Genomic DNA, 16,904 nt, shown 5'->3' with positions numbered 1-16,904 from the left:
GCTGTAATCAAACATCAGCAGTGAGCACACGGTAGGAGGGGGGAAGTGCTCCTTGCACACTGTTACAGCCTGTGAAATTGCAGCACAAAAGGGCTCTGGTAACAACCCCATAATTTTAAAAATTGATGTTAGAAGAAACGAGGACATGGATCACAAATATAAGAAGATTACCACAGTCACAGTGCCTGGATCTATAAGTAAGTGTCCCTGGTTTATATGATGGATTTTGAAAGTTCATTACTTAATACTGGTGCAAGTATACTGTAGGTGAGAAAAACACAAAAAAATGTCTTATATGACCTGTGACTGTCTGACATTAAGAGTAGAAAATATATATCATTGAAACAAGGAGCAAGAAAGTTAACAATATGAAATCATCTTTTGATAAAATATAATACATTCTTCACTCTAAACAGCAAAATATATACAGTCAACCTATATACCTATCACTCGGGAAATGCTTTGTACAGATGAATTGTACACCTCTTAATCTTTGTACAGTATTTTCTTTGGCAGCAATATTTTCTACTTTACACAAGAAAAAGTCCTTTGCTTTTCTCAACCGTTTTACACAAAAGATTCCTCTATGATACAGTTCTGTTCCTTTGACCCATCGGAGTCTTCTGTACCTTCGGAATTGCAGGTCTTTGTTTCTACAGTCAACTCTGGTGAGGAAGTGGAAGATGGAGCATCACTGTGCTTGAAGTAACCCCTCACTGTATTCTTGACAGAAGATGGTAATATTACTCGGATACTCTGGCTGAAGGAGGTGATGGTCTTGCTTGTTTCTTTAGTAAGTGCATTGTCTTTGATGGTCTCCACTGCTTGAGGTTCTTTCAACATTTGCTTGTTATTGGTGACGTCATTATCTATGGCAACTACAGAAAGGCTCTCTGACATCTCGTCAGGTATTGCCTCATTTGGGGAGGTCCTGTTGAGAACAGGTTTGAGTTGACTCTGCCAGCAAGGTTTCTCCACTTCTAAGTGTTGCTTCCTAGACATAGAGTGGAGTACTAGAGGCGTGTTTTGACCATAGAACACAGTCTGCGGAATTTGGAATTTTGTACTTTGGGATGAGTTAATGTTCAGATTTTGATCATTCAGGTTTTTCACTGACATGATATTAGGAGACATAAAGAAAGTCACTTTTGTACGCTGGAGACCATTATCATTGGATGATTCTTGCCTTCTGATCTCAATGTGCTTGACAGAAGTTTCCTTTTGGAGACATTGACCATTTGCTGTACCAGCTTCAGCTCTTAATGGTTTGCTAACAATCTCTTTGGGTTGTACTGGGAAATTAAAATTTTGTTTCAAATCCTTGTCCTTACATACCTTCTGAATGTCACTGTTAGCTGGTTCTTCTCTCTCTCTTACAGTACTGTCCATTTCCCACTGCATATCCCAAGAGTCAAGATCACAAGAGTTGCCACCAAAGAGAGTAGACATAGGTATATGCCACTCTCTCAATTTCTTTTTGGTGATTTCTGGAGAGAGTGTGTGCAACCTGGCTGATGTCCCAAACATAAAAGGTAGAGAAGTGACTTCATTGGGACTGAACACAGAGGACTCAGAGCAATAAGAGAAAGCGCTATCCAAGGAACTTAAGGAGGAGACAGAAGGAGAGGTGGTGGTAGACGAAAGGCTTGAAAAGCTCGATCTACTAGAACCATTCATCTTTTGTGAATTTCTTTCCTTCATTATGGTATATGCCTGAGCTGACCTCCAAAAGGCCCGTGGAGTAGTTTTCATGTTAGAGCCAAGTTCTTCATTGAATAATTTCTGACTTTCCAGCTGCAGCTGCTTCAGTTGGTTTATGTAGTCAATGTGATTATGTATTATGGTGGCATCACAGCTTGACTGCCGAGCAACTGGTTCATGTTCTTGGACAGGATGCCTCGAACTGAGACAAACACTTGGTTCAGAAGAGCATCTGTCTCTAGATGGGCTCAGGTAGCATGCAGAACCAGAATCAATGCTGTTTAGTGGGTCGGTGCTGTAACATTCCAAGATGTCCATCTTTGTTTTGCTCTGATAGCAAGCGGCTATTTCGCTAAACAGATCCCAATCTTCTTTCTCCTCTAATAGCAAAGATTCATCAAATATAACATCTTCATCTTTTAATAAATTTGTCTCAGACTTGTCCAAATCTGAAGATGCAAATTCAAGTTCATCTGAAGAATCTTGTCCATGGTTAAGATGTAGACCTGTAGAATATTTTAAATAAATAAAATGTGCTGTAAAAACTCATAACAACAACATCCGCAAAAAAATATGTGAATAATCGAACAACCTGAGGTGGATAGCTGCCATTTAAAACTTTTTGTGTCATATTAATGATAAGGATCTCATCTTTCAGATCACATCAGGTTTATTGCACTGAGCTACAGAACCAGAAATACAGACGGCTAAACACATAGGGGCACATTTACTTACCCGGTCCTGACGCGATCCCGCGGTGCGTTGTCCTACGAGGATTCGGGTCTGCCGCAATTCACTAAGATCGTGCGCCCGAGTTCCTGCAGGTGTCGCTGCTGCGCCGAGGTCCGCTTGAGTTCACCTTCTTCTTCCCGATGCATGTGAGTGCTTGATCTTGCGACACAATTAGTTTTTTAAATACCACGGTTTTTCCAAATCCGTCGGGTTGTCCGATGGCCACGCCCCCGATTTTTGCCGTGTTCAAGCAGACGCCGATGCGCCACAATCAGATTGCGTGCGTCAAAACCCGGGGCAATTCGGCGCATATTGGAAATATTCGGGAAACCCGACGAAAGTGTGGCGTTCGGACCCTTAGTAAATGAGCCCCATAGTTGGAAATGCAAGCTGCAGATAAAGATCCAGTTCACACCTATTTTTTAACTGCCTGTAGGTCCAATTATGTAGCAGAATTGTAAGCTTGATAGAATCTAAAAGATAATTCTTATCTTTAAGATGACATAAAAATCTTGTTTCTAGGAACTATAGAACAGAAGTTAGGGGCTTCTGTAGTGACACAACTCCTGCAACCACTAAACTTGTCTCATCTCATGAGGTGAAAAGATTCATATTTGCTTGACATTTTTTTACAGGTAAAGGTGTAAACATAAAAGAGGGATTAAGAAAGTACATTTCATGCACTACCTGGGGGGGATGGTAGTTTAGTGGGATAAAACCTGGTGACAGGTTCCCTTTAGAGACAGCATTATGTGCAATATGCCTGTAAGCTTCCACACATCCCCTGTCGGATCAGCATTTTCATTTGTGAAATTATTTGTCACTGAATAAGTCAAAGGTTACTTTCTCTGCTATAGGGATCTGTTACAACCTCTTTAAAGGAAACCTGACAGCTGAGGTTTGATTATTAAACAACCAGAATACTGCTGTAGGTCTTGTCCATGTTGGCATTAGATGTTCTAGTCGTCGTGGTGACTGTTAGGCTATATTCACACTGCCGTCTTTTCCCCGCCATACCGTAGCACGGCGGGCACATGGCAGCGTGTGGGGAGAGGAGCAGGGAGTGAGCGCTGCTTACCCCCGCCCCTCTCCATAGGGATGTATGGCACATGGCGCCGTAATACGGGGAAAGATAGGACATGTCCTATTTTATTCCCGGGTATGGAGCAGTACGGTGCTGCACTTGTGCTGCACTGTACCGCTCCCGTAGGGCGCCCATTGCCATCTACGGGGGACGTATATAGGCTGTATATACGTCAGCCGTACATACGCCCCCCTTGCGGCAGTGTGAATGTAGCCTTAGTCAGCTCTGATGATATCAGTCTGCCCTGATGACAACTGTAGTTAACCCTGTAGTTAACTGTAATTGTATCATTTTAAAGCACGTCTATAGTTTTAAATGCATTTTAATATGTGTTAGAACTTATTAATAGATATTTTATTGCCATACACTTTAGTATAGGAATGTGCCTCCCAGAGGTCATTATCCCTCTAAGTTGGAGACTTGCAGAAGTTGGAGCCATGTGTAGTGCAAGTTATTTTCAGCATGCAGCAAGAGGTCCGGCAGGGACCTCAGAAGAGCCACCGTCCCCTCATAAACCCAATGGCAAGCAGCCTTCAATTGGTAATGCTAACACATATTAAATTTTATTTGTAAGTGGAGACACATTAACTCAAGACTGTGTTGGAGAGCAGAAGTTCTTAAAATAAAAAAAATGAATGTCTGACTGAGAACAGCATTTTTGACTAATAGAGATAATATAGTAGGTCCTAAATGAAGACCCCCACTCTTATGCTACCCATATATCTCATTATACAAACACAATTTAAATTTACCCGACAAGTCGCCCATGCTCCCCGATTCTTGTGCCTTGTGTTTGCTGAAGAGAGAAGCTGCATCTTGTCCGAAAACAAGCTCATAATTTTCGATCAAAAACTGCACCAGAACTGCCACCTGTAAGAACAGACCACATATACACTTCAGATTGAACATTTCTATCAATTTAATGAGTTTTAAATTACTAACATAAAGGCAGTGATTTACATTGAACAAATGTAATTCTTTATACAATTCCTATTTTACAGAAATTACACAAACTTCAGTCTGTGAATAAAATAAGATGAATTATTCTTAACTAACTGAGGAGAGGGAACAGGCATAGCAGAATGCAGTGTAGTAAGATGTTTGGTTCTTTATGTTAGAGTTAGGCCTCATGCAAAGGAACTTATGAAAATGAACTTATATACAGGCTGTGCACCATATGCTGCCATATATAGATGCAGCATCCAGAATCAGTGGGTGGTGCATTCTGTCACAGCCAATAGTCAGCCATCCATCATTTGCCAGCCCACTGTATTTTATACCAATACACAGGGCCAGATTAAGGGTGGTGGGGGCTCCTGGGCTCAAACTGGTTGGGGCCCTGCCAGCACCCTGTAGTATATACCCTGCCAGACCCTGTAGTATATAGCCTGCAGCTCCCTGTAGAATACAGCCACCAGCCCCTTGTAGAATTTAGCCATCAGTCCCCTGTAGAAAATGGTTACAAAATAAACTTCATACTTACCTCACCCTTCCTTCCAGTGATCCTCACTGACACAGCTGACATCCTAGACCCATATGTGCGATGCGGGCGGCCACGGGACGCTGCACATTGCACGCAGAGACAGCTGAGCTGAGTCGCTGACTGTCGGAAACTGGTGGGGGCCCCTTAAAAAGTGAAAGTGTTGGGGGCCCCAGGGCTAGAGCCCCAGGAGCCCCTCCTTTAATCCGGCCCTGCCGATACAGTTCGGATACGGTGCCATATGTGCTCAAAAACTTATGGTTGTGTGCATGAGGTCTTCTTAGCGTCAAAGGGTTGTATTGTCAATGTCCATCGCTACATTTATCCCGTGCACCCCGTTGGCACTCTGCAGCAAAATCTACTAAGATCTGCATATATCCAGAATGAACCCCCCCCCCCCCTCCCCCCGAGGTCAGACTAGTTAAAACCAGGTATGACCAGGTAGAGGTTGTTAACTATAATCTCCACCGTTTTTTAAGTGGAGATTATAGTAAATACAGCAGGTCCTACTCCCTGTCCCATCAAGCCAAAAGTGGTGTGCAGGGCAGACATCCACTGCAACCAGTGTTAATGGGGCCTATTACATGTCAACTCCTCCAGAAAAAATTGTTTAAATTGTACAAAGATCTGCAAAATATGTTCATTGTTGGTCAAGGGTATCTAGTACAGAGAGGTATGTCAGTGGAGAAGAAGATTTCCATGATCTGGCTAGCATTATTTTTGTGGTTTGTAATAAACGGCTCATTAGTTTCCAGAGTCCCATTGGGTATCTATCATTTTAGTAGCTACTAAAGAATGTAATGAAAATATTTTCCTCCAAAATTGTTTAATTACTGGGCATTTCCAAAAGATGTTGGTTAGGAAGCCCCTATACCCACAGTTGCACCAGCAACTGTCTGAGTACCCTGGATATATTCTCACTAGGGGTGCTGGAGTAAAGTACCATTTGGGAAGTATTTTTAGCTGGACTTATAACAAATAGGCACATTTTGATGCCTTTGAGAAGTACATTATGACCGATCTCCATTGGTCACAAGAGTAGACTTTCCCAAGGTCCTCTTCCCTTTTGAGTAAGTGGGCTTACTATAGGTTCACTCACCTATATCAAAACTTCATATACTTTTTTTAATTGGTTTTTAGCTTATATGTGTCTTTATTATAAAGAAAGTTATATAGTTTTAAGGGTTAATGAAAAAGAGAGAGCTAAGTCCCTAAATTAGTTGAAAAATATTTTGAGGCCCCTTGAATCGTTCTACAATGGTTGTATAGGAGAACACTATGGTTGAATTAAATAATGAGTTTTTTGTATTATACCTACATATATCTATTCACTCCTAACTATTTAGAAAAATATTTTGTTCTGCTATTTGGTGGAAGGACTATGTAAACATTTTAGGTTTGGGTATATGTAGCCCATTTGCGATGGTCCAACTGCTGAGACACTTCTATTCACAGGAACAAGAGTTGATTCCCCTTAGTGGATGGAGCAACTGGTGCAACATGCACGATAGTGCTATACAGTACAGTGCTCGCCTACTGTATCTCTGACAGTAAAGTAGACAGTGAACGGAGCAGAAGTCACTGCTCCATGTAGTTGTGGGAATGGGAAATCCTTTCACATGATCAATGTGAGTCCCAGTGGTTGTTATTTCCTATCCTACGCATAAGGTATAGGAGATAAAATTTGGGGCCAACACTTTATGGACCACTATTTCTCATAAACTGATTCAATAAAAAAATTTGCTACACCACTCTGGATATTTTAAGCCAAAAGGAAAGGCGCACCTTTAATCCTTTTTTCACTACTACCTTTGAATTACCATGGTATAATTGGCTATTCCTGAATATAGAAAATGTTTAGATATTAAGGAAATCCGCAAATAAAGAACAAAGTGTGCAGACATGCCAAATATACAGAGTCCAGCTCAAAGGTGGACATCAGCCAGGAACCCAAGCTTCACACGGAATGAATCCTCAGTCCGTCTACTGTTTCTTTCCATCACTAAGGGAAATATTTCTAAAATTAGGATTTTTGGAACGCAAGATAGAAAATATACATAATAACCGCACCGTGATCCCTGACCTGTAAAACATACACTGTTAGGTCAGAATAAACACTAGAATAAGACTGCTGATAAGAACTAAGTAAGCCTCTGGTTTCCTTTCCTCAGGTATTAGGCAACAACAAAAAAAAAATATCAAAGTTTCCCACAGTGAGATTTTTGACCTGGTGCTTGAACCTTATTTGGCCATTCTCTGGCATAATGTGATTTATTTGGAACAGTGTATGGTCCTTTCAGTGTAATGAAACAGTGTCGGCTCCTGGGAATGCGACTAGTAACCTAATGTCATTTATGACTGTTCTTTGAGTTTTTCTATTTCAATGATTTTGACTGGTAACGATATTCAGAGTAAAATATATGACCCTCCTATCAGGGGTGCACAAGCCATGAGGTGAGTTGAGCCTTTTGCCTCAGGCAGCACCAACTGCATCATGACGATGGCAGCATGAGGTGTGCAGTTATCTGCTTCAAAGCAGGACCTGACACTTAGTATTTCAAATAGTTTCTCTTCACACCAGCTATCAGCATGGGTATGAGACACTGCATGGAGAACACACTTACTAAAAAAAATAACCTGACATATTACTACTGGATTGAGCAGAGGGGGCACCATTCTATTGCTTGTCTCAGGCAGCAGAAAGTTTAAGTTCACCCCTGCCCTCTAGAACATAATGAGAGCTGTGAGCAATAGATTAGGGTCCAGTGATGCAACCATAAAATGATAAGAAATGTCGGAGAAGAAGACAGCAGGACTAGGAATCTCTCATCTCTAGCTTCCTGCCGTCTACTTCCCCCATGTGGTCTGCAGTTACTGGAACAGATATGTGCCTGAAACCCCCTGGGATAAGACTGTCTGGCGAAGGGGAGTCCCATTCAGAACTCTGCTATGGCGCCCAGGGTCTCCTAGTTACGCCCATGCAAGAGGAAAAATATGGGGCAATAATATGCTTGTCTCTTAATAAATTTGTCATAGAGTTACATCTTCTTATGAACGGTAAGCACTATATTTAAGTCTTCTTTACCTTGCGTGTTGACTTGCTCTCCTCTTCTGGGTCACTGACAGAGGGCAGCCATAACATATTTGGAGCTATGCAGAGAGCCAGGTTGGAAGCCGTCATTTGATTCTCTTCAGAGTTCTTCTCTATATGATTCAGTACAGCAAACAAGTGTTGCAGCAAAGTGGAATTTGCTTCTGGAAGCTGGTCTAACAAGCTAAAAATAGAAGTTATTTCAGTTATACAAGTCAAATTCCCAGTAGACAGTAAAAGGGCCACTGGAAAAAAAATAGGGCACGTTCTGGCAGACTTGGGAAAACCATTCGATGATGTTTGTCTATTTATGTAATACCATGTATTCACTACTGGGAAAATATTTCTTACTGCCCTGCTGTGTGTATGCACATAACTTTTTTTTTTATTAGGTTAGAACAAGTCTTAAAGGGGATGACCAAGAATAACTTCTGAAGGGGGTGGGGGGTAGTATTTAAATGAACCTTGAAAGTGTCCTAAAACTTACGGATATCATCTTCAACTGGGCCATCACAATGCACTGAAGAGTATAGTAGTAATTGTTATCATATTAATTATTTTCTGAAAGTAGACAACTCCTTTAAAGGAAATCCACCATCAAAATCAAACATGATAAACCTTAGACACTTACTCATAGATCCATACATTAAGGGTTTCCTTATTTGTTGATTTATACATTTATATGAACTATTTTATGAAAAGTGGATTTTTGTCTGCCATCTGTTTAAAGACCGGAAAAAGCACCCAATTTGAGGTGCAAAATGCGTAGTCTGTGTTGTGCATCATTTTTATTTTCTTAATAAACGGACAATGGAAATATTTTGGATCAGCACCACTCCTAATACATCCATTTTTCACTCCTTGGGTGACGTTAACAACCTACCCTAGGCTTATTTGTCGCTATTATGATCCTCTGCTTTTGGCTTCAAAACTGAATCAGAAAGCCTGAAGAGAGCCCAATAGAATCAATAGACCCCTCCTCCTTCAACATGTCTAAGTGTAAGACCAACCTAATAATATCCGAGGACATAGAACATTTCTAAACATAAAAGAGGAAATGTAACTAAAGTGGGCAAGAAAGAAGAAACACGGTCTTATGATATGAACTGACCTTTTTATAACTTTTATCTTATATTCAGGTTCCTCAATTTCTGTAACCTCCATCCAAAGTCCGTGCATGTCTGAGGATAGAATACTGTCAGGAATATTGCGTAGAAAATCCTAAATTAAATATACACGTAGTTTGATGGTCAGTTCATGACGACAGGAATTATCAGGCACATGTATACAAGTGGGCAGCATCATCAATCATATCATTTGCATCAGATGTGTGCAAGAAATTCATTTGTTAGATGAACAAAGGTTTTTAATAATCAATACTAATATACTAATATATATAATATAATAGTAATATCACACACAATCCGATCCTAGTAGTGATCATCATATGGTTTAAAAGACCAATGGAGAAGTCAACATTTCTACTGGCTGTTTAATCAAGCTGTCAGCGAGTTGCTGCTAGTTGACATCACTGGTCTGGCACATAAAGATACAATAAACAGCTCATAGTTTCAGAAGGTTCCTCTCTGGCAGCTGTTTAAAGGAGTTTGAGAAATGTGTTGTACATGTACTTCACTAAACCTAACCTGATGTGGATGCCATGGACTGAGGCTCCACAGAGGGGTGAATCAAACACTACAAGGGGGAATTTATAAAGTCCTGTTTGCCAATTTTCTGGTGGACAAAGAATGTATAAACCCCATCCCGCCAGCCTGAGATCCCGGCTTTCCCGACTTGCACACCACTTAGAACATCCCAGTCGGCCATATTTTCTAAAGTCTCTACCAGAAAACGAGCAAAGAATATAAATGAAATCTCCACCAGGTAAGAGCTGGTTTAAACACAATGGGGGTCATTTACTAAGGGTCTGAAGTGTTACCCGAATATTTCCGATTTGCGACGATTTCCCCTGAATTGCACGCGATCGGATTGTGGCGCATCGGCGCCGGCATGCACGCGACGGAAATCGGGGGGCGTGGCCGAACGAAAACCCGACGAATTCGGAAAAACCGCCACATTTAAAAAAAATGCGAAAATTGCACTTACCTTCACTCAGCCCGGCTCGGTGTATTCCAGTGCGTTCCGATGCTCTTCAGCGCAGCAGCGCCACCTGGTGGACGGCAGAGAAACTACCTTAATAAATCCCGGCCGGACCCGAATCCAGCGCAGAGAACGCGCCGCTGGATCGCGAATGGGCCGGGTAAGTAAATCTGCCCCAATGACCTGGCCGGGTCCTCTTAGTAGCTGAAGGATGGTGTGCCTTGGTGGGAATTTTAAGACTGACATTTAAAACGCCAATTGTAATGAATTCTCCTCTAAGTACAAAGGCTAAAGAAACTAATACATATTCCTACGTCAGGGATGTAATCTAAAATGTAAACATGAACACTAGATTGATGTTTTTCCGTTTGCAACCCATGCACATATAGAAAAGAATGTGATATTTATGTAAAGAATCAACATATTGGGGCACATTTACTAAGGGTTCGAACGCCGCATTTCCGTCGGGTTACGCAAATTGTTTCAGATTTGCGCTGAATTGCCCCGGGTTTTTGGCGCACGCGATCGGATTGTGTCGCATCGGCGTCGGCTTGCATGCGACACAAATCGGGGGACATGGACAGCAGACAACCCGACTCATTTGGACAAACCGCGGAATTTAAAAAGCAAATTGTGTCGCAAGATCAGCACTCACATAAATCGGGAAGAAGAAGGTGAACTCCGGCGGACCTCAGCGGAGAAGCGACACATGCAGGAAATTAGACGCACAATCTTAGTGAATCACGGCAGACCCGAATCCTCGTTGGGTATTCCGGATCGGCAGCATCAACGGGACAGGTAAGTAAATGTGCCCCATTATGCCCTCACAATTGTTATCCTCAGCACATTGGTAGACTAAATTAGTAGACTGACTGAGAAATGTTCCATACCGTGATCACTGCTGCTGCTACAAATACAGATTCTCCATCCATGTGAACCTCATCCCCAGAGATCAACTTCTCCTTCAGCTCCTTGCATGTCTTGGCATTGGCCGAACGTCTGAAAATACCCTTGGTGTTTGGTCCTTCTTCATATAAAAGTAGAAGCATATCCTAGAGGTTTCAGAGTAAAACTAAGTAACTTGTCATGTTAATTTTTTCAAAATACTTTAGACTTTTTTTTTTATTTTTGGCACCGGATTGTAAAAATAAAAAAGAACCAATACCTTATTCCTTACCAGTCCAACATGGCACCACCTGTCTCCACTAGCGATATGTACCATCATTGGACAGGAGGTAAATACTGAGTGTAAGTATTAATTCTTTTTTCACCAGTTGCCAATAATAAATCCTTATCCACCCCAGACAACACCTTATTTTTTGGGTTCAATTGACAGTTGGTAACCAGTCTCTTTCTGCATGAATTATATGTCTGTATTCTTTTGGTTTCACCACTTGGCTGCATGAAGGAACTTCTAGTCCACACTATGTTTAAGAGGACTGAACTAATTCCAAAAAGTATTAAAAAGTGATAGTTATCTGGACGTAACGGAATATTGCTTTGGTTTTCCAGGTTTAGATAGTGACGACTCTTCCTGAGGATTGCTCATCAATATCCTATTGGGGTAGTCCATCACCCAAAAAAACCACAGATCAGAAATGTATACAAAACCTAAGCTCCATTCTTGGTGCAGTGGTCAGAAAAGGTTATTGTAGTTTCGCTCCCATTCAGGCTATGGATATGTTATCAATATTTTTAAGCCTGGAAAACCCTTTAAAATTTTATAGAAGGAAGAAATGTAAATTGCAGATCTATTTACTGGATATCCATTAAAAACAGAACAATGTATTAATATTTTTGGAGAGCTACCGTACAGTTTTTTAGACATATATTATACAGCTCTCTCTACAGGACCTAGAATCGTCTTACCATTATGGGCTTGGGAAGGTTTCCATTGGAGCAGATGGAGGACAAGGAGTGACCAAAAAGTTTGCGAGGTGTGAGAGGAGAGTTTGAAGCAGAAGGATTTAGATTGGTGCTCCCTGTCCGTCTCAAAGCCCAGTCTATAAGGGACTTCTTCCTTCTGTGGTGTTTTTGTGTAGATTCTAAAAAAAAATCATGAAATAAAAGAGATTCAAAATTGTAGGGTCAACTAATTTTTATTATTTTTGAGCCAAGAAAACGCAATAGGGACTTGTTTGTGGACCTTACCCCGCCTCATGTATAGTGGAACTTGTGGCTTCAATTTAATAATGAACTGGCACAGTCTCTCCTGAGGGAAATGTTCAAGACACATGTCTTCTGTACTTTCTGTACCCAGCAGAAGATTATTGTTGCTTCCTCTGGGCATATCCATAGATTCCCTGAGGCAGTTCATTGCAATGGCGTAAGGGTGTTCATGACCTGTTAAGAAATAAAGAGAACATAAGAGCTGTAGGTATCCACTGGATGTACATAAAGGTGATGAGTGTTTTTGGCACTGGGGCAACCCAAATTGTAGTTTTTCAGAATTCTTTAATTCATAAAATTTATTATAAGGTAAATAAATAAATAAAATCTATAAAAGTGAGTATAATGATTCCGAACAACACGTTTCACGCTCGGACCGATTGCTTCTTCTGGTTCCTCTTCTTCATCCAGTGGATACTTACCTTCAAGATCTACCCTCTGAATTCCAGAGAAAGGATTTTTCTTGAGAGCGTGGCTGCAGAGGAACGCTGTCACCCCGATACACGTGCATAACAGAGTTGTGCCTGTCAGCACAACTTTACCAGGTGAGAAGTTACATTTTATATAATACAAGATTACTTGCTAAGGGTATTACACCACAGAAGCGCTCCTCCAAAAAACTTTTTGTGGAGAAAATTGATCAGATACCACTTGGGTCCAGGTTATCTTGAAAGCAACAATTTTCTGTGCTGTTCCATCCTTATTCCATTGGTAGCTAAGTGGGTTTTACTAGTTGGGGGATGTCCTTGCAAAAAATGGTACTGTCCAATCAGAACTGCCCACAGGAGACTGTGCATGGAAACTGGGTGTTATCAAGTGTACGTGTACCTACATATTTTGAAATTATCCAATCAGTGCCAGACTATGCCAGATTTTGTGGTTCAATAACGTTTTATTTATTTAATTTGTACATTGACAAGTGTAATAAATTGTGACAAGCAATTCGAGAGTATAGGCATCATTAAGTTGAATGCTTAGAATGACAGAATTGAGTGCAAAATGAGATTGAGTAAATTGGAACAGAAAAATAACAAAAGGAAAAATCTATCGTGGTCCAGAACAAAAGGGACCATGAACAAAAACTCAATTAACATGCACAAACAACACAGAGACGCAAGACAACACGAAGGGTAGGATAGAGAGGGGTGTGATATGCCAGATTTTGTGATGCCAAACCCTTTTATATAGAAATTGGTAACACTCGGTTGTCAATGGATTTGTAGGAATAACAAGGAAAGGTCCAATGCAGAAAAAATGCTACAGTATTGTAATTTCAGGTGAAATATATTTACTATAATAGACTTTTCAGGTCTTCTTCAATAAATGCAGCACTGGGTATGATCTGGAAGTCTGCTGGACTTGAGGCTATATAGAGTTAGAAATCCTAGTAAAAAGATCTAACATGTGGTGGCCAGATACTGTACTATTTTCAGACATTCAGTAAAATACTCACCGAAAAGAGGATATGGAGACTCATCCCTTGCAGACATTACCCACAGATGGTAATCACTTGGCCTGCCCTGGACAAGAAATGTAACAAACAGGATATTAAATGGATATTTATGTAAATGGAGAAGAGCGGTTGATACTACTCTTAGTAAATCGACATAAGTGTTTGGTGCGCTAGAAGTCATGAGGTCCAGGCTTAAACCTAATAGTGGGGTCTTATCAGAGCAAAATACTTCTTTCTCTACTTTGGCTCTTATCATCCTCCTTCCTTCGATCCCCCATTTACTCCTTTCTGAATTCTATAACAAGAAGGACATATGCTCTCACTACATAAAGTTTCATGCAGCAGGTGAGCAGCAGGGGCAGACCTAACAGCGGTAAGGTCTGCCCCACCATCACTGGGGGGACTGCAAATTTACAGAATCTATTATCAAAATCCATCTTGATAGACCAGGGACACTTACTCATAGATCCAGGCACCGTGACTGTGGTAATCTTCTTATATTTGTGATCTATGGCTTCCTTCGTTCTAAAATCAACTTTTAAAATTATGGTTACTGGGGTGGTTCCCAGAGCTCCTTCAAGCTGCAAATTCACAGGCTGTTACACTGCTTCCCCTCCCACTGGGTGCTAAAATTTTCTGTGTTGCAATGTGATTACATTAAGTAGGTGGAGGGGAAGGGGTACCGAGCAGAAGCAGAGGGATAGGTTAAGAAAGTCTAACAGCCTGTGAAGCTGCATCACAGAGGCTCTCTGGGAACTGCCCCAGAAGCCTTTACAGCTCATTAGCCTAATTCTAAAAGTTGAATTTAGAAGAAATGAGGCCATGGATAACAAATATAACAAACTTACCGCAGTCAAGGTGTCCGGATCTATGAGGAAGTGTCCCTGGTTTATCCATGTTATTTGGAAGGTGAGTTACACTTTAAGTGAACTATATCTCATCATCTTTTCATAAGCTGTATAAACTTGCATGCTGAAACCCACTAACATTCCAAAAATGTTGTATTAAAGAATGAAGGATTGTAAACCAAGCACACTTACATACAGGTGTGTGCCCCCTCTGGCAGAATCAGCTCTTCTTTTAGCTCCTTATGCTCTAGTTTTTACAAAAAAAGGCAGTTAAATTTATGCAAATGAGCCTGAGGGGCTCTGGGTTCCATAGGTGTAAATGGAGCCTGGAGACCCTCAGGCTCATTTGCATAAATCTAAAAGCCTTTTTGTCTTATAAACAAGGGCATAGGAAGCTTAAAGAACAGTGGATTCTGTCAGAGAGGGCACACACCAGCATGTCAGTGTGCTTGGTTTACAATCCTTGCTCCTGGTGGTAGATGTCCTTTAAATGTAATTCTCACTTGGGTCTATGTACTTACAGGTATTCCGAGTTGTTGGGTCCCCTGCTTAATCACTTTTTCTGCATCATCCGTGTTACATACAGTAATTGTGGTGCTCTAGGAGAACAGAAGGTATAGCGGCAGAGTGAGCAGCTAGATATATACTAGCAATTATTATAAAACAGATAAATGGATTTTGCTGCCTCCATGGGCAACAAAAGAGCACATAATTCATTAGGTTTATTACTTTGAATTCATCTTTACACCTCATAGAGCTTATATTTTATAGAACAACTTTATAGGAGGATATTCTTAGCAGTATCTGGGACCCTGGGCACTGGGTAACTTGTCTCTTTCCATTCAATTTACTGTATATACTCGAGTATAAGCCGAGGCCCCTAATTTTACCACAAAAACTTGGTAAAACCTATATTTTTTTACTCGAGTATAAGCCGAGTTTGGGTTTTCTGCACATTTTTTTGTGCTGAAAAACTAGGCTTATACTCAAGTATATATGGTAATTATTTTTTTAATTTTTACTTACACTTTACTTAAGGAGAACCTGTCACCACACTAACCCCCCAAACTTACAAATAGTACTTTATCACTTTGTCTCGATGTTAATGTTAATCGTGTCTATATTTGATTGTTATTCTTGCATTATGTGCATGTATTACATCTCTACTGTGACATTACTGGTGTATCAACCCTATACATCACTGTGTGTATAATCTATGTATTCTCACATCACTGTGTGTATAATCTGTGTATTCTCACATCACTGTGTGTATAATCTATGTATTCTCACATCACTGTGTGTATAATCTGTGTATTCTCACATCACTGTGTGTATTATCTATGTATTCTCACATCACTGTGTGTATAATCTGTGTATTCTCACATCACTGTGTGTATTATCTATGTATTCTCACATCACTGTGTGTATAATCTATGTATTCTCACATCACTGTGTGTATTATCTATGTATTCTCACATCACTGTGTGTATAATCTGTGTATTCTCACATCACTGTGTGTATTATCTATGTATTCTCACATCACTGTGTGTATAATCTGTGTATTCTCACATCACTGTGTGTATTATCTATGTATTCTCACATCACTGTGTGTATAATCTATGTATTCTCACATCACTGTGTGTATTATCTATGTATTCTCACATCACTGTGTGTATTATCTATGTATTCTCACATCACTGTGTGTATTATCTATGTATTCTCACATTAATTATGTGTATTATTCCTGTACTGTTATATAACTGTGTGTATTATCCCTGTTATGTACAATTACTGTGTACTACCTATGTAGTGTTACATCATTATGTGTATTATCCCTGCACTGTGACATCACTGTGTGTGTGTTATCTCTCTACTGTAATATAATTGGGTGCATTATGCCTAAACCGTGTCCGCACGGCGCATTTTCGCCGGGTTTCCCAACTTTTTCCGATTTGAGCCACCTTTAAGTAGGGTTTTGGTGCACACGATCGACTTGCATGCAACACAAAGCGGGGGGCGTGGCCGATGGACAACCCGACTGATTCGGACTAAGCGCCGGATTTACAATTCAAATTGTGTCGCAAGACAATGCACTCACATACACCGGGAAGAAGAAGGTGAACTCCGGCGGACCTGAACTGGGAAGCAACAGATGCAGGAAAATGGACGCACGATCTTGAAGAATCACGCCAGACTTCATCCTAGTCGGAGAATGCACCTCGGGGATCGCGACAGGACCGGGTAAG

General features: G+C 40.7%; 1 protein-coding gene across 5 annotated transcripts in view; it reads right to left on the bottom strand.

The window, feature by feature from the left end:
* Positions 1-377: 377 nt before the first annotated feature.
* The window catches only part of LOC140077921 (uncharacterized), a 54,223-nt gene continuing 37,696 nt past the window's right edge, over positions 378-16,904 (bottom strand). For all 5 annotated transcript variants that reach the window (XM_072125543.1, XM_072125538.1, XM_072125540.1 and 2 more), the window contains exons 7-15: positions 15,180-15,257; positions 13,811-13,877; positions 12,340-12,531; positions 12,058-12,233; positions 11,079-11,240; positions 9,200-9,309; positions 8,083-8,272; positions 4,270-4,387; positions 378-2,207 (exon numbers count right to left, since the gene is read on the bottom strand). In XM_072125543.1, the coding sequence (XP_071981644.1) occupies positions 568-2,207; positions 4,270-4,387; positions 8,083-8,272; positions 9,200-9,309; positions 11,079-11,240; positions 12,058-12,233; positions 12,340-12,531; positions 13,811-13,877; positions 15,180-15,257 (2,733 nt within the window). In that variant the 3' untranslated portion in view covers positions 378-567. The remainder of the gene's footprint in view (positions 2,208-4,269; positions 4,388-8,082; positions 8,273-9,199; positions 9,310-11,078; positions 11,241-12,057; positions 12,234-12,339; positions 12,532-13,810; positions 13,878-15,179; positions 15,258-16,904) is intronic.

The sequence above is a fragment of the Engystomops pustulosus genome, chromosome 9, assembly GCF_040894005.1.
Source record: "Engystomops pustulosus chromosome 9, aEngPut4.maternal, whole genome shotgun sequence".
In the NCBI taxonomy this organism is placed as follows: domain Eukaryota; kingdom Metazoa; phylum Chordata; class Amphibia; order Anura; family Leptodactylidae; genus Engystomops; species Engystomops pustulosus.
This window is presented reverse-complemented; position numbering and strand designations above follow the sequence as displayed.